The 23678-nt window shown below is 38.8% G+C and overlaps 1 protein-coding gene across 2 annotated transcripts; it reads left to right on the plus strand.

Annotated features, from left to right (window-relative positions):
• The first annotated feature begins 850 nt into the window (after positions 1-850).
• gak (cyclin G associated kinase) lies at positions 851-23496 on the plus strand. Of its 2 annotated transcripts, XM_026321199.2 has the most exons (30): positions 851-1193; positions 4886-4947; positions 5634-5693; positions 6717-6831; positions 7406-7548; positions 7782-7907; positions 8921-9010; positions 9617-9752; positions 10178-10290; positions 12118-12196; positions 13151-13268; positions 13886-13894; positions 15261-15310; positions 15557-15705; positions 16244-16366; positions 16522-16655; positions 16871-17065; positions 17179-17296; positions 17410-17489; positions 17706-17899; positions 18089-18250; positions 18415-18581; positions 18741-18990; positions 19081-19275; positions 19565-19702; positions 19809-19895; positions 20044-20286; positions 20465-20613; positions 20846-21022; positions 21154-23496. In XM_026321199.2, exons 1-30 carry the CDS (start codon positions 1052-1054, stop codon positions 21253-21255), a joined length of 3906 nt encoding a protein of 1301 aa, XP_026176984.1. In that variant the 5' UTR covers positions 851-1051; the 3' UTR covers positions 21256-23496. The 2 variants fall into 2 exon arrangements, with proteins under 2 accessions (XP_026176984.1, XP_026176985.1); XM_026321200.2 differs by lacking the exon at positions 13886-13894.
• The last annotated feature ends 182 nt before the right edge of the window (positions 23497-23678 follow it).

Consider the following 23678-nt stretch of genomic DNA (forward strand, 5'->3'; position numbering starts at 1 on the left):
CCCCTAGATTTCTAACTTGATTTTTAAATTTTAGAGAAAGAGACTCGAGGTGACTGGAGAGAAATCGTTTAACTGATATCTAATCTGTATCTGTATGTGTTTTATTATGTTTAAGCTTGTTTGCACATGCATTTAACATAATTATAATTACTGATACTGTTTCTTTAATGCTTGTAAAGTTCAGGCCTCTGTGCATTTTAAAGGGGAAATATGGCAACATGTCCTATCAAATAATCTATCTAAAGGTATCTTTATTATCTTATTTGATACAACTTTTAAAAAAAATGATGTTATGATGTTAAAAAAACAGATTGACTGGGTTTTACAAAGACCTCACACTGAGTCTGAACTTTAGCTTATCATGGTGATTCACTCAAGTATGTTCAATTGAACGTCATTCTGTGCTTGTAGTAGCTGAGACTCCTAATCATCCAGTAGATGGCATACTAGCACATGAGGTGTACAATGACAAGTTTATCCTTTGTGTGAATGGTTATATAAAAAAATTATTTTTTTATTTTTAAGAATGTTACATGCTATAGTTTGACACCACAGTATTCACTGAATTTAAAATGTCAAAAATGTTTATTTTAAAAAGACACATTCATTGATTAACCATTCAGTTTAAATAAACGGAACTGGTAGATGTGCATGTGCTACCATAACCCTCTGCAAAATTACCAAAAAATAGGATATTTCTACTACAGGCTACGTTCTTTACGGGATAGTGTGCGTCTAATTAAAGGATTTGTCTTTTTTTTCTGCCATTATACAGTATTTCCCCTGGCGTTTTATTTATTTATTTATTTATTTATTTAGGATCACATGACAGAATCGTGTCGTGTCGTCATCACCCTTCCCGGAAGTCAGTAACATTGGCGATGGTGGCGGCCTCGTCAGCGGATCAGTAGGAAGAGGATGTGTAGTTCCAGTGAAAGAATAATATCGCCTGATTGTAAGAACCTTATAACAGAGTCTGTTGGGATTTGGACAGCTCACCCCCCCGCCTGGAGCCGGGCTCTGTCAGTCTGAAGCTGAGATAGCGACTAAGATGTCCCTTTTCCAGTCGGCATTAGATTTCCTAGCCGGGCCCGGCACGTCCGGAGCGGCCAGCCGGGACCAGAATGACTTCGTCGGACAAGTCGTAGAGCTCGGTGACATGAAACTGAGGATCAAGAGGGTGATCGCTGAAGGTGAGATTGTTTATCAATACGAGCAAATATTGATAACGTCATGCGCGGGTAGGCATGCTAGTTACCTGCACTGGCTAACAGGTTAGCATCAGTGACACCCAGTGCTCAAACACCAGTTGATACTCCGGTTTCGTGTCTGTGTCACAAGCGCTAGACTGGTTTCCATGTAGTGAAGTGTAAGAGATAATGAATGCCAACTTTAACCTTCAGCTTGTATCTGCTGTGTCTGTTCCTGCTCCTGCTGAGCCAAGTTATAAGTCACAGAGATTTATTGTGTGCGAGGCTGCATTTTGTCTACCGCATACCTCAGACCTTATCATCAAGACATGTTAGAGTCAAGCGAAAGATCCTGACAGGGGGCAGGCAGGACAGGACAGCATTTCATGGTAGAAAAAAATACCAGTAATGACAGTGTCTTAGTTTAGGAGGTAAGCTAAGGGCTCAGCCAAAATAAAGCATCTGCACAGCTTCTTTGGATTCTTTCTTCTCTTCTGGCTTTTCTGTTGACATCAAGGGAGAGATATTTTGAACGCCACTCCCCTGGTCCCTCCATGTTTATCTTTTATTTAGGCGTTTGTGACTAAAGCTGCTAGAAAAATAAATGTACATCAAATGATCCCACATGTTTATGAAACATGGGTTTTGTTTTTATTTCTTATATGGTCTTCTGCAAGTCAGACACAGGGCAGCTGTGTTACCGTCTGACAGTTGTACACATTGGTTAGTTTGTCAGTTCATTAGCATCACATATGAAAAAAAGTTATCTCTTATGCAAGACTCGTATTAACAACAAAATTAATGTTTGGCTTCATCTACTTATGCTGTGCTGCAAAACACTGGTGCTGCCGCAGGTACCAGCAAAATCAGTTAATAATAATGTGCTTGAGTTTGAATATGAAATGACCTGTATTTATTTGTATGCAGTGACTCTAGTTAGAGAACAAGCTTTACAGATCAGGTTTCTTCTCTGTGACAGCAAACAGGGATTCTTGCCCTCGTTGCAAAGTGGCAAAACAATCTTTTACTCCGTCATACATGGTTAATTATACACTACAGCGGCATGTTAGAGTAAAGCTGAAAAATCCTCAGTCTATTTTGGTTTCGTCTTCAAGAATACAGGCTAGTCAGATTTAATCCCAAATTGTAATTTTTTAAAATAAAGAATGTTTGACCACAAATAGTGGTTAAATCTGTGGTTTCGGCGTAAGCAGTGAGCTCAGTTAGCGTTCATCATTCAGTGTCAGCAGAGTTTTCAGCAGGGTCAGACCAGTGGGACAAAGTTAACCTCATCAATGTCTGGCTTCAGTCGCTGCGCAAGCAAACCTGCTCCATTTTCATGCAAGTTATTATTATGAAATTCAAATGAGAAAAACAGCCAAACAGTTAAAGGTAAAATAACAAGTTGTGGCTAAATCTAAACTCTACGGCAGAGTAGGCCATTATTGCATGCATTTTAGATGAATCCTAAAAAAAAAAAAAATTGCCTCTGTTCTCTGCCATGCCTGCCTCACAACGAAGTTTCTAACTAATTCTGACACATTGTTTCGTCACTTTAAGTGCAAGGAACTTGTTTTGAGTATGTCCTTCAAATCACCCACTACCCTCTCTGCATTTTGCAACTCTCTGACACATTCTGATTCAGTTAGTCCCAACAATTTCAGGTCAACATAGTGTGTAGAAAGCATTATGGCCGGTGCTTGTAAGGTTGCAGAAATTATTATTTTCATATTATAAGTGTCTTTTTGGATGGTTTTTATGTCCATTGTGCCAGCCATAGACAGTCAATCCAGGTATGATCCACCTAATGAATCTTTTTGGGTAACATCATGATGTTGGATGCATTCAACAAACCCCCGCTCTGCTTCTGGATAGAGGAAAAAGTCTTTGCACAAGTGGCTATTGACATCATGGTAGTGTTGAGCTCAGTTTCGTGACCACTAACTCCATCCTATTCATATAAATGAAGCAGAGATCGTTATCTTCACATAACAGAATAGATTTGTGGATATAGTGACACATGGCTGCCTTTGCTTTTCTTTTAGCTTTTATGGCCTCTTCTGAAGAAGTGAAACAGTAGACATGAGAGGTCTCTTTATTCAGAACTAGTGTAGTTAAGCTGTGCTTTGTCTATTTCATATTCTTGTAATTACTAACACAAGCACAGAGATTGCATTCTAGTTAGATTAAAAAATTTAAGGTATGATAAAGAGGGATTTGACCCCCTTTTCGGTATTTTTCTTGCAGTGGTTTGGTAATTGGAGCAGAGGAAATGCAGCTTTTCAGGTTTCAGTCCCTCCCTTGGCAGCAAATAACCAAGGAAGGCATGTGATCTCCACAGGGATTGGTGTGAATTCTTAAAGCAGAGTCACTGGTGTTGCACTTTTAAGTATCGACAATAAAGGATGTATCGGTTTGATAGCTAACGGTGTTTGTGCTAAGTTTGTGTAGAAAATAAAGTATTTGATAAGTGCACAAATAATGCACTTAAACTACTGTTGTCCTTCATGTTAAAGACGTGAGTGTGTGTAAGCATTAGGTTACTGGTTTGAGTCTGAGACATGGTAAAAAAAAGAAAGAAAGAAAGAAAAATCCAGGCTGATAAAAGAAAAACCATTGTACATGTCTCAGCAGCCTTCCCTATGTCAATAAAGCTTTAAAGATTAGAATCTCAACCATGTTCATTCAGTTTTTCATAAAGCAGCACTGGTAGTTGATTTACTCATCACTATAGTAACCTTTTCCTGGCCTTGTTTGAACTGTGAATTGCTGAGTACATTTCCATGTGAGCACAAGAACACGGACAACTTGATGAAAAAGTTAAGACAAACAGAATATGAAGTTTCTTGACTCAGATTTTCTCCCACAGTCAGAAGACATGCAGGTTGTGTTAGCTGGTTACACAGAATTGTCCAAAGATATGCTTACCCAGCATCCATCAGGGTAAGCAGGAAAAGCTAAAAGATATATGGAAGTGTCTTGTCCAGCACCCACAGTGACTTCTTCATCTTGAAATGAAAATTTAAGATAACACATGAAAGTAAATATGATGTAATGAAGTTTCTGTTACTATCTCGTATTTATTTTAAGCCACTGTGCTCAAACAGATTTCATACATGAAAAACACTAGAATGAAATGTGATGTGGTGCCTCACTTCTATAAAAGCATATGTCCACATAAATCTGTCCATCCTCAACAATAACTGTCTCATAACCCCGGCAACACTGAACATGTAATCAACAGTTCAGGCTTTGGTCACACCTTCAGTGAAAATGTGGATGTTCAAAAGATCTTAGCAAGGGCCTGAAGGCTGAAGACGTGAGACACAGTGACACAGGTTGTTTGTGTTGTGGTATTTTTGAGTGGTTGGTCGTAAGCTCTGACTTCTACACATGGCTGCTGAGTGGCCAACAGATAAGACTGTAGTTAAGTTTGGCAGCTTTTAGACTAAAATGTTGATAGATGTGTAGAGGAGCAGACAGCCAGGCTTCATCATCATTTTAATGCATCAGAATACAACAGTCAGGCCAAAGCAATTTAGACATATTGAACACAACCTGCTCTGCATCACACAATTTCTGCAATCAGTGTCCATCCTAGATTGAAGATTGTGTTAATAATTTGGGAGTACTGATCATAATCTGTAGACATAAACAGCATAAAGTATTCTCTGTTTGCTCTCTCTTTTTCTCAGGTGGATTTGCGTTTGTGTATGAAGCCCAGGATGTGACAAGTGGTAAAGACTACGCTCTCAAGGTAATATAATGATGAGGAATGAGAAACTTCCACATCTTATTGCATGCTATATGAAGATCCACTCTTGTGCTTGGCTCTGTCACTGAATATCTATAAATGATGCACTGAATGAATCAGGAATATTAGATCTGTCTGTACTGATTCTCTATTGTGCAGTAACCACATGTACTATGCAATGAATACATATATACAGACGTACATCATATTAGTGACTACCAGTCAATGTATAGAATGCAGTTTGTGTTACCCACGTATGACTCGACTTAAACATCTAAGTGGACTTGACTGCAGAAAGCATTGCAGATTTTCCTCTACAGACGCTATGCTGTGCTAGTCACATATTATAACAGGTTAACAATGGTTTTGCTAAATATTGGTCATGTTTGGATTATGCTTACTTGCAAACATTAATTTTAAGGCTCTCTCTAAAGATTCTCTAAATCCAGGCTGGATTATCACATTGTGAAAGTGACTGTTGTGGCTGTGTTGCTATAATGAATGGGAGCAGTTCATATGATGGTCTTACCCTGTCGGATTTGAAATCCTTTTTTATGGTCAAAGCAAATACCACATAGACTATTTATTCATGGATCCTGTTTGTTAAATCATCTTTCATATGTCTCTTAAAAAGTTGAGCTGTCACCTGATCACAGATCAACAAACCAATGATCTATGTTTTTGTTCAGAGGCTGCTATCCAATGAGGAAGAGAAGAACAAGGAAATCATACAGGAAGTCTGCTTCATGGTATCCTTTATCATTTCCAGACCACAATTAAAATACACTTTTTGTATATTTTTCTTAAGATCATTGTCAGGCATTTATGTTTTTGGGTGATATGCAACAGAGGTTAGTAAAAATCTAACTCATGATTTCACAAGATTGTGGAATGTACCTACAGGCTAGTGACCTATCATTATCATTCACAAGACTCATAATGTATTTTATATACAACAGCACACAATACCAGAATGTGCAATACAAAAATGAATATAGAGTTATAGTGTTTAACTGTACAATAGCACTGTGGTTTCACAACGGGCTGCTGTTCTTAAAACAGAAAATAAAACATCCAAAACAGTTTCATTCATAGATTTATTATTCAGTGGTTAGCAGGAGGAGTGAGACCATGTTAAGATAACTTTCCTTTCTACTTATTTTAAAATAACTTTTTATGGGGGGATTTTATGGAGCCACTGTTTTTGATCAATTCAAACATTAAGACAGTGGTGGGAACTAATATACTTTTGACCACTGTCTGAAAACACTGGAACAGCGCTTGTACTGTTGGGCAATAGTTGTTTCATGCTGTGTAGGACATTGTAGACGCACAGGCAATGGGTAACTGACACACCATGTTCCTGGATCCATTGCAACACTGTGCTTTTAGACCCTGATTGTTTGCATAATGTTTGATGCTTTGACTGCTGATGAGGCAGAAAAACACGAAACACGACAGTCGAAAGTCATCTTTGAGTTCTTCCTACAACTAAACTACATTGACTTACCAGCAAGCTATGGTATCATTTTAGAATAGAATTGCTCCTTTGAGGCTATGTATAAAACTAACTTCTTGCCACAATGAGTAACAATCATTTTGAGACTCAATATTGGCTGGCAGAGTTGACAAGCCACACCTAAATCCTCCTAACTCTGTTAACAGCGGATGTTTAGTGATTTCTATTCGAGATTCTGAAATGACTGACCTGAGGCCAGGGTTGACGCCACAGTTGTTTACGCCGCATGGTCCTTGACCTACTGGGTCCATAGAAAAAGCTGTCTGGTCATCCCAACATGGTCCAGTTCTGCTCTGCTGCTTCCATCAGCAAGGAGGAGTCGGACACCGGACAGGCTGAGTTCCTGATCCTCACAGAGCTGTGTAAAGGTAAACACACACACACACACACACACACACACACACACACACACACACACACACACACACACACACACACACACACACACACACACACACACACACACACACACACACACACACACCTAAACACACAATATTTGTCCTTCTGTTTCTGTAACTCTTTCTTCTTTACTTAATGACTGTGTCAGTATGTCAGTTCTTACTCATTCTTCATATTAAAGTGCAATATGTCAGAGGAGTCAGCATCATTTCCCTGTACGTTTAACTGAAAGACATTTGTGATGAATGGTTTCCTGTCTGCGGTCTTAATACTTCCTGCTCTGCTTCCTTTGTGTTTAGTTAATTCAGATTTAAAAGTGAACAACTCATCCCTTTCCAATGAAAAGTATGCATTCACATGTGTGACTGAGTCTTAATTTCATTGTTGTACACTGCTTACCCTTTTAGATTCTCATAGCTATGCAAACTTATATACATAACATATAATCAGCACACAGAAAAGCACTGGGCCAGTGGCAGGTGTTACTTTTACTTTGAACAGTTTTCATTAATTCTTCTGTTTTTATCTGTTCTGCCTCAGGTCAGCTGGTGGACTTTATAAAGCGGGTTGAGCAGAGGGCTCCCCTCTCATGTGACACTGTGCTGAAAATCTTCTACCAGACGTGCCGCGCTGTGCAGCACATGCACAAACAGAAACCTCCAATCATACACAGAGACCTTAAGGTTGGTCTGTCAGTTGAATGAGTTAATGAAGTATCCAAGAGCTCATGAATGATGAATGGCAGCATTAATTACATGGAGTATGTGAGCATAACAACATTTTGAATTATATGAATAATGTAGTGCAATATGAAGCATAAATATTAATGATACTTTCAGTGAGGTGCCATCACTGCCTGGTAGTTAAGTGTGCATTGGCTCACATGCTAACTCACTGTTTACTTCATGTGCTGCAGATTGAGAACCTCTTGATTAGTAACCAGGGCACCATCAAGCTGTGTGACTTTGGCAGCGCCACCACAGTGTCACATTACCCCGACTACAGCTGGTCGGCACAGAAGAGATCCATGGTGGAGGATGAGGTAGGCATGTACCCAAACATCAGTTAGGAGTAATCTGAAAAGGGCCATCTTTCTACATTGATTCCTCAAGATTTATGATTGAATTTATTTTTTATCTTCATCCTCATAGTTTCAGTTTGAACCAAGCGACTTATTACAGGTTTTGAGAATGTGGGATAAATTTTGTTTTACAGATGAAAACTGAAGGAAATGCATAATATTCATTTCATTTCACAAGTGTGTTATTAGAGGTATTATGGTTTTTAATTTGTCAACAAAATAAATAAACAGCCAGTTTTCCTTTAAACTTTATTTTAAAAGCTTTACCTTATTCAATTTGAGGACTGAAGGTCAGAAGGTCATATGATTTTCATATATTTGTAAAGCGCCTTGAGGCAAATTTGTTATTTTAGGCTATACAGAGAAGTCTACAGAGATCATGCATATTATAACCTCTAATTTCACTATGAGGGTCAATTCAATTGAGGAAGAGAAAAACACATGCAGAAGTCACAGTGGATCAAAGGCATGGTGTGGGACAGGAACCAGAAACCTTTGATTGCATTAACAGCTGGAGATCCAGGAAATACTGGCCAGTCAAGTTAATTATATTTATATTATAAACCACACACACAGACATACATACTGGAGCTTTGCCAAAGATGACCTTAGTGTGCAGGATCCCAGAGATCCTGTTTTCTAAGCGTAATAACCTGCATGTCCATTAGACACCTGTTTTCAACAGAGATGCTTGAGGAAAGAGCAACTTATGATGGAAAATCTGAAATGGAAAGTGTTTAGTTAAAATTTGAATAACTGTGGGAACAGATAATAGTTTTTTTCTGCAAAAAATAATCAAAAGGCAGAAAAGCATTGCTTTAATTTTATGTTTTTCCAAGAATAAAAGAAAAAGATGCATAGATGAACTTTTCATTTAAGCTAAGATTTAGTAACATCTGGATTTTTATACTGCTAAACCTGACACTGGTCAAGTAACTGTATTTGAGTGTTTATTTTGTTTTTTTGGTTTGTAGATCACAAGGAACACCACTCCAGCGTACCGAACACCAGAGATGATTGATCTGTACTCCAACTTCCCCATCAACGAGAAACAGGACATCTGGGTCTGAGCCATTATGTTTTCTTTCTTTTTTCTGTTGCCCATGACAGTAGTGTAGAAATCTTACATTTGTTGCATCTTATGTAACCATCCATGTCTATAATAAGTCTTCTGTGTGAAGCCAAAACAATCAAATACCAGAACATTAGCTGATGTATCAGAAAACAATTACCTGTGTTGTTACAACGGCAAATGTTGTTTACAGTCAGCAGACCACATTCACAGTTTATCTATGCAGAGTTCCTGTAAGCAGACAAAACTGTTTTTGTTTTTTTTGTGTGTGTGTGTTTCACAAACCCTGGAAATACAGTATGTTTTCAGGTTCTATTTAAATAATTTAATTTAGCAAAGCAAACAGACACCCCCAACAGAAATGCAATGACTTTTAAGATGTTTATGCTCTTTAAACTAACTGTGGGGGGTCACTAACAGACGTGTGTGGAGATTCTCAGTCACTAAGACATTTGTTAGTCCTCTTTCCATTAGTTGTTTGGTCCCAGTAGGTGCAGTAGTACTGATAACATTACCATAATAGTATCAAACGATTCCACCTCTGGCCATAACGATATCTGGAGTGTTTCTATTGTTCTATTTCCCCTCTCCCATGCAGGCCCTGGGATGCATCCTCTACCTGCTGTGTTTTAAACAGCACCCATTCGAGGAGGGGGCCAAACTGCAAATAGTCAACGGAAAATACTCCATCCCTCAAAATGATGTCAAGTACACTGTGTATCACGACCTCATACGTATGTCCTTTTTGTCTATCTGCTGTTTTTGCCAACAAGTCGCACTTGTTAAAGCAGTAACCAAATTGACTTACATTCACAAATATCTACTATTTCTATGTAAACATCGTGCTTCCATCTTGCAGGCTGGTAAAGATGACAAGAAAAGTTAGCTCATGCCAACAAGTAACACTTGTTACTGCTTTAATCAGCTCTGTCTGTTGGACAACAGATGTCAGTTAATTTCCTGCAAAGACTGGCACATGAATATATATATATATAAAATAATATGATTACATGTAACCACAAACATGACCTCAAAGTGATTTTTTTTTCTCCATGTCTCATATTTTGTTGTCCTTATCATAATAGCAATCATTCTCTAAGGACTTTAACAACATTTCTTCCTTCATCTAAAACACCTCTCTCCTCCGCCTGCTCTCCAGGTTCCATGTTAAAGGTGAACCCAGAGGAGCGTCTGTCTATTACAGAGTTGGTCAACCAGCTCCAGGAGATCGCAGCAGCACGCAATGTCAACCCCAAGTCTCCTATTACTGAGGTAAATATGTGTACCACATCCATCAGGGCTGTTTGTATAATGGTGCCAGATTTGAGCAATGATCTAGTAAAACCTTCCTCCTCCTCCTCCTTCATGATTAGGTTCTTACAGTCTTTATGCTATCTCTTGCTGTGCTGTTTTCTTACAAGCAAAAGCTGAACTACTTCTTCTTTATGCTTTCTTGAAATTGAAGTGTGGCAAGCTGGTAAAATGTTTCTACCTTGGGTATCACTTTAGAGTTGGTGGCAACATTAAATGTATATTGGAGTAAAAAAAGTTGACAGAGAAACATCCTGTCTCTGCCAGCCTGTTAGAAGGATACTGACACGCTTTCTCTCACTGTGTGTGTTTAAACATGCATGCACACTTGTACAAATTACTGATGTGGTTACATTTACTAAGCCTTCCATGACACACGCACACACGCACACACGCACACACGCACACACACACACACACACACACACACAGTGGCAGGCACAAAGGAGTCTCTATTCTCTTTCCCAGGCTCTTCTCTTCCCAGCTGGCATGGTCCTAATGGGCCCAAAGAGACAGACATAGAGGTGGAAAATGGGTGAAGTGAAATTCAAAACAAAGATGAAGTGATACTAACACTGCAGTAGTAAAGCAGTATTTTTAGTGGCATAGTTACTGTAAAGGCAGAAGGCTGTTTTTTTTAATCCACCACCTGCAGTAGCTAATTCAGCTAAAATCAGATTTAAGATTTTGTCCTGAGGTTTTGGAGAAAAGTCATGATCGACTTAGCAATCACAACTTCTAATGATTCTTAGTACAAATCTTCAAATCCTGGTACTTATCAGCAAATCCTCAGCTATAGTTGTGATTTATATAAAGCTGATTTTAATGTCAAATCTCCAGACTTGCAGAGACTCTTTTTTTCTTCTCGCAGCAATCTTGTCTGAAATATTTTGAGTTTTGGATGAGTCCTTGTATAACTGGTGTGTAACTGGTATGAATTAGTCCTTTTTTTTTTAAAAAAAATCAGGAACATATTCGTAAGTTGAGTCATATAGTTGTGATAGAGCTCAATCAGTTTCCTACCAAACAGAATCCTAATAAGAAACTGTAAATGTGTGCAGAGTGAAGATAGATTTGGTGATCGCTGATCTGATTAGGGTTAAGAAGGGGTTTCCCTGCTCAACATAAGGAGATTATAATCTGCGTCCTTCTCTTCCTCCTCCTGCGCCTCTCTCTGCTGCTTCTCAGTTCAGACATATGGAGAGGCAGACTGTGAGATGGAGCAGACAGGAGGAAAATTGTGAAGGAAGAGAACAAAAAAATGGAAGTGAAATTGATCCTGGAGAGGAAGAGAGATGCAGAGGCTGTCTGGCTGCTGTAACGTAGACACAGACACTTCGGTCTCTACGGAAAGTTGTTGTATTTAGCATGTTTTTTTAAATTAGCGATGTGTTATGAAGTATCTATTATTGGGTGATTTACATCTAGGTACAAAGGAGTGCTGTTGCATAACACTCAGGATTTGACTAACGCTCTTTTTTTATTTGTCGTCCGTGGGACACTGTTTTTTCAAAATTTTTTTTTAAATAGTGCCTTTTAAAAAATTTTTGCAAAATTATAATTTGCTAATTTTATTTTAATTCTTTTTTTAGAGATATAAATGTTTGGCACTTTTTAAAGATCTTTGTCCCAAAGATTTTCTTTCTCTGCTAAGCTTTTTGCTGTTGCAGATGCTCATCGATATAAGTTTTTTGCAAACCTTGTTTTTGTTTTGTTGACGTGCCTGTCACAATGTTGAGTGCGTACTACTGTTGGCGTCCAGTATATGATGGCTATGAATGTCTGCAGCTGCTGGAGCAGAATGGAGGTTTTGGCAACAACGGAGCCCAGCCGCCCATGCAGAGCCACAGCATCCACAACAATGCAGGTGAGGGTTTGTTCGGATGACAGTGAACCGTTCGCTGTGGGTTTGGGACAGTTTCTTAGAGAGTTTGCACATTTATGTATGTTATTTATTTGTTTCTAGTATTCACACTTTAGGTTATGGAAAGCAGTCCTGTTTTCAGAAAGGTTTCTGAAGGAAAACCTGTAACCGTATAGTATATCTTCAAAGTATACAAGCTCTAGCTTTTTACTGTTAAAATATTTGAATGTAGATTTTTACGAGCACGAGCAAGAAACTGCTTGGTGAGGAAATATTTTTGTTCTTTATCTGCACATTTTCTGTAAATCACTGTAATAGGTTTATACTTTTTTCTATTTATACACACAAACAACCATAGAAGCACACACATACACACTGTATCCGTCCATTAAGAGGATTTCTGCACTGCCAGTCAACCATCTGTTGAAAGGCAGAATATGTTTGCTCTTTTCCTTGAGGTGTGGCTCCAGTCATCCTGCCCACTGATGCAGTCAGACCTGGACAATAAATTATGTTTAGTCAGTCTGAGTTAATGTTGTTTTTGTATTCCATCATTGAGCAACATATTTGTTCCAATGTATTTAAGTTAAAGTAAAAGAAAAAATTATTTTGACCCTGTTTGTTAAACCACTTTTTGATGTCTTTAAGTGTTGGTGTGTGATCATGTTTAGTGTCATGCTCATTGCAAATATTTTTATGTCACTAAATTTTACTTCTTTGTTGTGACTTTCTTATTAATTCTTGGTAAATCAATATTTTCTATTGTATTTAGAAACTACATGTAATAACAAATTTCCCGGCTGTTATGTGCAAAGATGGCATGAATGTATTTGTTGTCTTTGCAGATTAAACTGTGGCCTTAATTTATCTAGCTAAACCCAGTGGCAGAGCTGAATCTTCAACATCTACCAATTTATGATGTTGAGCGTTCTCTCTTTTCCCCCATGATGCCTTTAGGCATGTACGATCCTGATCAGTCAGGCAGTGGCCTCCTGGATATGTTAAGGGGAGGAACAGAGCGCTTCCTGACCAACATAAAGGACACCTCCTCTAAGGTCATCCAGTCAGTAGCCAGGTAAGGTGCTCCACATTGTTTCTGTGTAAGGTCTTGTTGTGTTTGTGCAAATTCCTGCTCCATTAATCTATATTACAGATCAGCCTGCAATGACTGGTTTTTATTCATGTAACTACACAGTTTTATTTCACTGGGTATAGCATGGACATGTATCCATGAATTGATGCCCTGATTCCCTTTATGTTCATGGTCATGTGAGGAAATTTTATTGTCGGTATCCGCCGAATAATGTAAAAGTTTCATCACAGTATCTTGAGTAAATGTGGATGATTATAAACCTATCCTGTCCCTTGTTAAAGGAACATTTTGCTGCCTGGCTGTCTGAGGTGTGGTTCTCCTCTCTGATGGCAGACTCAGGAAGACTCAGACTGATACATACCAAAAAATAACAAATCAGATTGTGGATGTTATTGACAGGCACCCCTCTATCTTATGTAAAAAAATGATTGCTAAAAAGTAAAGCATTCCTTTAAGAGCCACTCTATCCATATCCCTTCAAATTTGATGTCCGGTTATTCTGTCATCGATTCATTCCATTTGTTTGGTTGTTTTGTTTATTTTTTGTTTCTTTTCTCTGTCCCAATCCCTCATGGTCCCACTATGTGTCCATCACCTAGCAACCCAAGGTAAATATGGGTCAGTGAAGTGCATCAGCTGCACTGGTCTGTGTGTTCCACAGTTTGTTTAATTTAGAGGGAAGAAAAGCTACTGAGCCTTTTCTGTGCTGTGTCCATCATGATCCTAACATCACACATTCAGTAATTGCATTGAATGAATGCAGAGCGTGATGTGAATGGATAAATCAGGGTCACTTTAGAACTAAATAGAAGGGTCAAATAATTGCACATCAGTGAATGACAACATAATTGAAATATATTCTTTGTTTGGAATTATTAAGCCAATTAATTACAATGTTTTTTAACCAGTGATGTTGAAATCAGATATTAAAACTATTTAGGTCTTTGTTTGATGAGGTGCTTTACAGTTCAGTTTGCGTAAAAGTTACAGAAAGTTCCAGCCATTGCATTTGCTGCTCTCTGCTTTAGCTATCTAAAGCAGAGAGCCTCTGTGGTTATCTATAATTTTAGGAAACTCCTTGTGGATAACTATTTGAACTGTGCGTTAACTTCATTTTAGCAAGCTATATATCTTTAGGTATATTTGAATTTATAACTGAGCCGCAATCTTTTCACGTACCTCTAAGCAAATCTTTGACCTTGCTGGGAATCTTGTGTCTGTATAAAATGGTTGAATGATTGAGTGAATGGTTTTGAATGAAAGTGAATTTAAACCAGTTCTCAGCTTACTAAATCACTATTTCAGCCACATCTGTGTCTTTACAAGCATGACCTGTGTGTCCTAACACAATACAGATTAAATGAAATGTCATCACCATAGATAGATTCATTTCCTTGCTTGGCCTACAGTTTGTTTTTTTGCAGTGTATAGAAGTCATGATGGGTTTCTGCTGTTGTCATTGTTCTAACATGATTTTTATGTTACTGTTATTAGTTAACTGTTAGTAAGACTTAATGCCAAAGAGCTAATAATGCTTCATCTGCAGGATAACTTGAACTTTATTAGTCCATGAGGGAAAATTCGAGATGCTTGTGTTGCATTAAAGAAACTGAGGAAATATGAACTGGGAACGTCTTAGTCTAGTTTGTATGTTTCGTGGGACAGCCTTTATCAGAACCGACTGAAATTCTCTGCTGTATCGTAGCCCTGAGAGAGACAATACTGATCATATACCTCTGCTTCCTGCAACATTATACTTTCAAAACTATAGAGTAGTTTTAGTTTATCATAATAGAAAGCTTTCTCATTTCTGTGTTACAGAAGCTGCGTTCATGGTTGTTTTTGTACAGTCTCTTGGACATTAGTGAAACTGGTTTATTTCCTTTTTTACTTTGTTTTCTCCTACTACTTTTGTTGTGGGTTTTATGTTTTTTTAAGTATTATAAACTTAGACACTTGTAATTTCCCTTACAGCTATGCCAAAGGAGACCTGGATATTTCATACATCACTTCCAGAATAGCTGGTAAGTATAGTACCTTCCACAAAACGTATTGAACTGGAACTGCATAATACTACATGACTCAGCTATTATTCATCATTATGGTACATGAATAAAATGAAATCAGCAGTAATCTTAATCAGACATGACTTAAGTGAGTGAAACTCATGTGACATAATATTTAGGTTACAAAATAACATGTTGAGAAAGAAATACACAGTTGACATAATAGTCAAACATGTTTCTCATTACATGTGTGTGTGTGTTCAGTTATGTCCTTCCCAGCAGAGGGGGTGGAGTCAGCGATAAAGAACAACATTGAGGATGTCCGTTTATTCTTGGATTCACGTCATGCTGGACACTATGCTGTCTACAACCTCTCCAAACGATCATACAGGCCTTCTCGATTCCACAACAGGGTATGATGTGTGCATGGTCACACAATGCTCACTATGGATAAATCATTGCTTTGGTTACTCTTAAAACTCATAGTGTCATAGTGTGTCTCTTTGTGTGGAGCTGTAATAATTACATTTGTTAGCGGAAATCAAAATACTTTATTCTATACTTTATTTATATATATATATATATATATATATATATATATATATATATACATATATATATATATATATATACATATATATATATATATATATATATATATATATATATATATATATATATATATATATATATATATATATATATATATATATATATATATATATATATATATATATACATATATATATATATATATATATATACATATATATATATATATATATATATACATATATATATATATATATATATACATATATATATATATAATATTTTATTTATATATCTTTATTAATTGCTTACTACAAGAACAATTGTAGGGTTATTTTTGTTTAAATGTTGTACACCTAAACAAGATTCTTTTTATATTTGTAATTTTTTGGTTTGTAGGTTTCAGAGTGTAACTGGCAGGTGCGCCGTGCCCCCAACCTCCGCAGTCTCTACAGCGTTTGTAAGAACATGCATCTGTGGCTTAAACAAGACCAAAGGAACATCTGTATAGTACACTGTCTGGTAAGTAATGGCTTGTCACCCAATAGGTTACTAATGACTACTGTAAATGACTTAATCCTTTGTGTGCACTTAAACAAGGGAGGGGGCAAGAGTATGATAGGACATAAGACATAAAGACAAAAAAATGGGACCTAAAATGTCTGTTCTCTCTGTAGGACGGCAGAGCAGCATCAGCGGTGGCAGTGTGCTCCTTCCTGTGTTTCTGTCGCCTTTTCACCACAGCTGAGGCTGCTGTCTACATGTTCTCAATGAAACGCTGCCCACCTGGCATAGCACCCTCACACAAGAGGTATTAAAAAAGCACACACAAATTACCGAGAAAAGGGGGGCTGGTTTGTGAGTCCGTCATATTTGGATTTGGCTGCAGAATTTGGGAATAGACCCTCAACAGACCCTGAGGCGATTTTTTTCACACCATTTTTAAGTTTTTAATTTCTCCTACATCAAAATATTCTGAGTATTTTGTAAATATTAAAAGATCTCATTCTTGCATTTGATTGTCAGGTATATAGAGTACATGTGTGACATGATGGCAGAGGAGCCCATCATTCCTCACAGCAAGCCCATAATTATTCGCTCCATCGTCATGACACCTGTGCCACTGTTCAACAAGCAGCGTAATGGGTGCAGGCCATTCTGTGAAGTTTATGTTGGAGACGAGAGGGTTCTCACGACTTCACAGGAGTACGACAGGATGAAGTATGTTTTTACGCACATGAAGATGCCTGTCAACTTCCCCTTTGATTTAAAGGATCAAAAAACTTTTACTCTTTCATTCATTTATTTTCTCTCTCTCTCTCATGCTCTTCCAGGGATTTTAAAATAGAGGATGGGAAAGCAGAAATCCCCCTCAATGTGACAGTCCAAGGAGATGTACTAGTGGTGATCTATCATGCAAGGGCTACACTGGGAGGACGTCTGCAGGCCAAGGTATAAAGACACACGAAAGATGAGTGCAGCTGATTGTACAAGCATCAGTGTTTGCATGACACATCTCTGTGTACTGTTGCACACAGTTTAAGTTCCCTACTGTTCTGTTTCAGATGGCATCCATGAAAATGTTTCAGATCCAGTTCCACACAGGCTTTGTCCCCAGAAATGCAACCACTGTCAAGTTTGCAAAGTATGTATAGTGCCTCAAGCCATTTACTACGTTTGAATCACTCATTTACAACAGTATGTATTCATACAGCTTGATTGTGATGACTGTTCTAATCTGAAGACTAAAAAATGACACTTGTTTCAGAGGGTAAGATGGTTTTACAGCCTTTTCAGTCAAAACTTTGTAATATGATTTCTCAGTAATGTCCTCTTTTCCATTTACCTGTTCTCCTGTCAGGTATGACTTAGATGCTTGTGACATCCAGGAGAAGTACCCTGACTTATTCCAGGTCAACTTGGACATTGAGGTTGAACCCAGGGACAGACCCACTGCCAAGAGCCTTCCATGGGAAGGCTTCCAAACCAAGGGCCTCAACCCCAAAATCCTTTTCTCCTCTCGTGATGAACAGCAGGAGATCCTCAGCAAATTTGGTAGGTGTGAATTCTGTAGAAAAACCAGGCTGTTACAGTTCGGTTCAGTGTACATCCTTCCACCTGTTTTTCAGTTTACTTACATATCAGACATCTTTGTTGTTTTTGTTTACCCATTGGCATTGTGTTTTTTAATCATTTTAACTCACTTGCACTTAAGAACTTAATATGAAACCTTAATCACTACAGGAAAGCCTGAGCTGCCTCGTCAGCCGGGTTCCGCAGCATTTTATGACTCTGAGTCACCCCAGCCAGCTCAAACCCCAGCAGGCTCCAGTGTAACTGAAGAAGAATCCCCTGTGAGCACTGATGCCAACTCCAACAACTTCTTCCAGACATTAGACTGGGAAGGTACTGTATTGTTGTGATAATATTTTGACTTTAAAATTTCTCCCTAGTATACGGGCTGAGTTTCTCCAATTTGTTTCATTCCTGTTGATTTAACAATGCCCTCACTGACTGATTAAACTTGATTGGTTCAAGTGCCTTAAAATTTCACTGTTTTATACCTGTAGATGTGAGGGGGCCTCAAGATGCTTCAGAGGGTCAAGGAGGGGGGTCCATGGATGACCAGGAGGACCTGAGTGATCAATCAGAAGGAGAGTCCTACTCTTATTCTGCCCCCAGTGGGGAGCCACTTTCACGTGACCTCAGCGAGCCTCTGTTTGATGCTGACTTTCAGGTAGGAAATGTCTTGGATGTCTGATTATATTATATACCATAAATACAGTATGTCCTCTTTTATCATGCACCCTGATATTGTTATAGAGTATAGCCACAGTGCTTTTTTTCTTCCCTCATCATTCAATTAATTTTCTTGGTATCTTTCACTCACGCTCAGACTTCACCTCCTGTGGCCCATGAATCTCCTGTTGATGACACAGCTGACCTCTTGGGGTTAAACTCTGACCCTGAGCCTCCTTCCACATCATCAGCCTCATCTGGTGCTCCTCATCAGGGGGTCCAGGGAGGACTGAAAGCTGCATCCAGCAACAGTGACCTCCTCAATGACCTGTTTGCACCCCCTGCTGATCAGACAGGAGCAGTGCAGGAAGACTTGTTCTTCAGTGGGCCGACAGCAGACTCAAAACGTAATGGCCAAAGCTTAATACATGCTAAATGAATTATTATAAAAAATCTTCTATTTATCTTCCCTCTCTGTGTCTGTGTTGCCATGGTAGCCATGGGTGACCTGTTTGATCCATATGGGATGGGGTCCGGCTCCCGTGTTGGCTCCAGCGTGGGTTCTTCTCGGCAGGCCTCTGGTCCAGATCTATTTAGTGATTTGTTGGGTTCTGATAGTTCAGCCACCAGCGGGTTCAGCTCAGCTACCAGTAACCACACTCCTGCTTCCAACACCAGCCTTTTCAACCTCAGTGAGTACATCAGCTACTGGGACAACACTCACTATGCCCAGGCCGTCCGGTGTACCCCTGCTGCCACATCATATCTCACTGTCAGCTGCAGGGAGATATGATGACACCACACATCTTACTGCAACAAACCTCCCTCTTATCTATTGAAGTCCTTTCTGCTTGTTTGGGACAGATGTTTTGTTTTTTTTTTTTTTTTTTTACAAACTCTAATGTGGGTCACATTCCTCCCTATATATACATTTGCTGCAGCAATAGTAATAAAGAAACATGGATGTTTGTTTCTTTACAGCTAAGCTAATGAATGACACCCCTAAGATGACATCATCAGCCAGCCAACCTGATCTACTTGGGGGGTGGGACAGCTGGTCAGCTGGCACCACCAGTGGCATGAGCACCAACACCAGCAAACCCAAATATACCAATACAGGTCGGCGAAGGACCATGTAAAATTTACTGAGTACTATGACTATTCAGTTTTGTACACACTCTTAAATATTATTTAAAAATGTGTATTCAAATGTGTGTGTCTGCAGCATCTGGCATGTCATCAATGTCAAAGGCCAAGTCTCAGACCTTTGATCCTTTTGCCGACCTGGGAAACCTCAGCTCGAATTTACCAGGTAAGAGGCCTGGTAAGATATCTACTTGCTTATGATGGTGCTGTTGTGCTGCTGGTGGGTGGTGATCCAAAAAGGTATGAAATAACAATGATTTTAATGGATAAAAAACATAACACAAGTAATTTTCATTCCCATATGTTTCTTGCAGGTTCCTCCACCAGTAATTTTTCTGGGCCTTCCATTAGCACAAAGGCTCCTTTCTCGTCTACTTCCTCCTCTACTAAGCCTCAAGCCCAGCCCTGTCAGTCTGCAAGAACCACCTCAGCCCAGAACAAACCTTGGATGCATGGATCAGGATCTGGGCCTACACCCAAAGCACCCAACTACAACCTCAACTTTTCTAGTGTCATCGGTGGGAGAGAGGAGAGGGGAATTCGAGCCCCAACGTTTGGTAAGAGACATTTGATAATTCTCTGTTATGGTGGATAATGGAGAATCAGAGAAGTTTAGATTTTCTCAGTGTATTTCATAAAGATTTCATCTCATATGACATGGTCTGCATGAATCTCTTTATTCCCACACAATTTCCATCTCAGATCTCAACTTCTCTGTACTGTATTGCAACACAGGCTCTAAGCCCAAAGTGAAAGAAGATGATTTTGAGGACCTGCTGTCAACTCAGGGTTTTGCCTCTAAGCTTGATAAGAAGGGACCAAGGACCATTGCTGAAATGCGAAGACAAGAGGTCACAAAAGATATGGATCCACTTAAATTACAGGTAACAAACTACGTATGGAAATGGTGTTTCACGTTACAAATCATATACTGTCAACAGAATCTTAGCAAATGAAATGCAAATTCATCTGCTGAGTCACTTAAGAAGTTTTGCTTACATGGCACCTTTTAGCAGGCCATACTCACAAAGGTGTTGCCAATGTAGCTTCCAATTGTTGATCAGCGATTTCCCAAGACTAAAAGTAGTGAAAGTTTTTATTATTGTTCTGCTGCAGATCTTGGACTGGATTGAGGGGAAGGAGCGAAACATTCGAGCGCTGCTGTCAACCCTGCACACAGTGCTGTGGGAGGGTGAAACCCGCTGGAAGCCTGTGGGCATGGCTGACTTGGTGTCACCTGACCAGGTGAAGAAGTATTACAGGAAGGCTGTGCTGGTTGTCCATCCTGATAAGGTACAGTATGAAATGCTGCTTATGCCAGTGTGGGCATGAAAACAAACATTTCTACATGATTTACAGATATTTCAACAGCTCAACTGCTGATTCTTTATGGATTTGTGAAATTCTGCTCTGTCTCTGTGCAGGCAACAGGCCAGCCCTATGAACAGTATGCTAAGATGATCTTCATGGAATTGAATGATGCCTGGTCAGAGTTTGAGAACCAGGGATCTAAAGCACTCTTCTAAAACATTGGTCTGGTACCCAGCTAGACCAGATCAGACCAGACTGGACTGGATTTGGCCTTACTAAAGGTTTAAGCTGGGCCAGACTGGACAGGACTGAGCCCACATTGGGCCTTAGGGGCTCTGAGCCCCTGAGAGGTGTCCTCTCTACCATTCCTGTCACTCCCTTCTTCCTTCTTCCTTCTTCACTTTGCTTTGTTTTGTTTCTACAGTCATGGAAAAAAGACCTTTTGCCTCATGTCCAGTTGTAGTGAAAATTCCCTCACTGGTTCCTAAGTATCCAGTCCATGAAGCTCGTGATTGCTCTGAAACTCACTGCCTACCTGCACGACTGCCCGAGACGGTGCTGCAAACAGGATGGATGAACGGGTGACAATCCCATGAAGAAGGCAAAATAAGAAAAAAATCAGATAGCACCATGACAAGGACTTTTGAAATGGACCAAAATGATAATCCTGACAGTGGTATTCAGATACAAATATTAAATGACCCTACACTAATACAATGCTGTTAAATTTTTGCTGTGGCTGGTAGGTCATTTTGTGCCTGACACCTGTGCAAACTAGTCATTTAGCTGGACACTCAACATGGCTGTAAATGTTTCAGCATGCCAGACTACATGGAAGTTCTTAAGCTGCGTTCTCTCAAAAACTATCTCCAACAAATCTTAAAACATACAGGCCACAGAAACCAATGGACAGGAAAACTATCCTGAAAAAGGCTAGATCTGTTGAAAATACCAATTAACACTTTAAAAACTACTTCTACTTCACCTTTTACAGTCGACACCTGGTTGGGGTTCTTCTTGAACCATTTCCTTTCCAGAAAAACAAGACTATTGCCTGCTGAACACTAATAGAGCTGCTTTTACCATGACAGTTATTGCTGAACACAGTCCTCAGATTGATATTAAAACCTGCATTGTAAATTTCTATCTTCTGACAAACAAGCTAAAGGAGCTTATTTTGAAGGTCAGTCTGTTGTTTCTGAAGTGATCTTTTAATTTCATCCACTCGTGATATACTATACCACTTAATGCATGCTCTCCCACTCCGAAACTCAACAACTGGAGAGAGGGTGTGTTTGACTTCAAACCAGGGTCGTCCAGGCGGCAGTGGCTTTTTTTTGTGAAGTGCTCTTTTTCTGGTAGTTCAAACAGAGAAGAGTCTACCAGTCTAATTAAACTGAGAGGCAGACTACATGCTCCTCCTAGCGCTTACACTGCTCAATGCTTTTGAGCATCTCTGCATCACTGTCATCATTAATGCCTGACTTTGTATCTGTAACTCCCACCCATCTCCAGCACTTAGTTCAGTGGACATTTTTACTGGTGCGTAGGAGGAGATCAACGAGTGAAAGAAGGAACAGGGAATGTGGTCAGTTAATTTGGTTGCTTTTGTTTTTATTCATGTGTTATTTGGGGGTTCATTCTCTGTTTGTGTGGCACCATTTGTTAATTATCACTTCAGTGTAAATATAAAAACGTTATTATCCATTGAGTGGCTTTATTAAGATTATAGCCTGAGCCATTGATTAAATTAAAATCTTGTTGGACATTATATTTTCTTGTCTACAATCAGTCTCTATTCCTTTTCACTCTTATTTTTGTGGATGTTTGTGCTTTCAAAAATCATTCCAACTTCTGCTCTTTTGTTTATTTGTTCTTTTATTTGCTTTACATTTTACCTCATGGACCAAATCACTTTTTTCATATTTATTATGTTTTTTTTGGGGGGGGGGGGGGGGTAATGACTGTATTCAGGCATATTAATGGCACAAGTAAAAAAAAAAAAAAAAAAAGTTAGATAATATATAAGTTGAATGTGCTGAGACAGTTGCTGGTTGATCACAGTGAGCGTCTTGCTGTAAGCTTATCATAAATGCAAATGTGCTTTTACAAATAGGTATATAGCCTCTGTAGTTGTGACTTATGTGTTCATCATTTGTTTGTTCAGTCGATTTGGGTTTTTGTTTTTTTTTTTTGTACTTTGTTTCATGTTTCCTCTTATGGCAGAAATTAAGTTGCATCTGTTTTACATTTTGTTAGAATTTCAACAGGAGGGGCCAGGAAATCTGAGAATAAAACAATTTCATATGAAAAGATCGCAGCATCATGACATAGAGGGAGGATTGCAAAACCACACATTGGCAGTGTTTTCTGTACCAAATTACACCATACTAATATGAATGTAGATTTCAGTGGAAATGCAAATAATTAAAACATTTTTTGTTCTGAGGCAAATATTTTCATGTTTTACTGTCTTTATTTTGTAGATTTACGGAGTCAAATGGATGGTGACATCAACTGGTTGAGGAGGCGTAACATAATGTATTGAATTTGTCTAGTCACCAAAAAAAAATATGTGTAGTTGCAAAAGAAAATACGTCCTGGTCAGAAAAAAACATCTAGTCACTACAAAATATGG

Source organism: Mastacembelus armatus, chromosome 9 (genome assembly GCF_900324485.2).
Source record: "Mastacembelus armatus chromosome 9, fMasArm1.2, whole genome shotgun sequence".
NCBI classification, from domain to species: domain Eukaryota; kingdom Metazoa; phylum Chordata; class Actinopteri; order Synbranchiformes; family Mastacembelidae; genus Mastacembelus; species Mastacembelus armatus.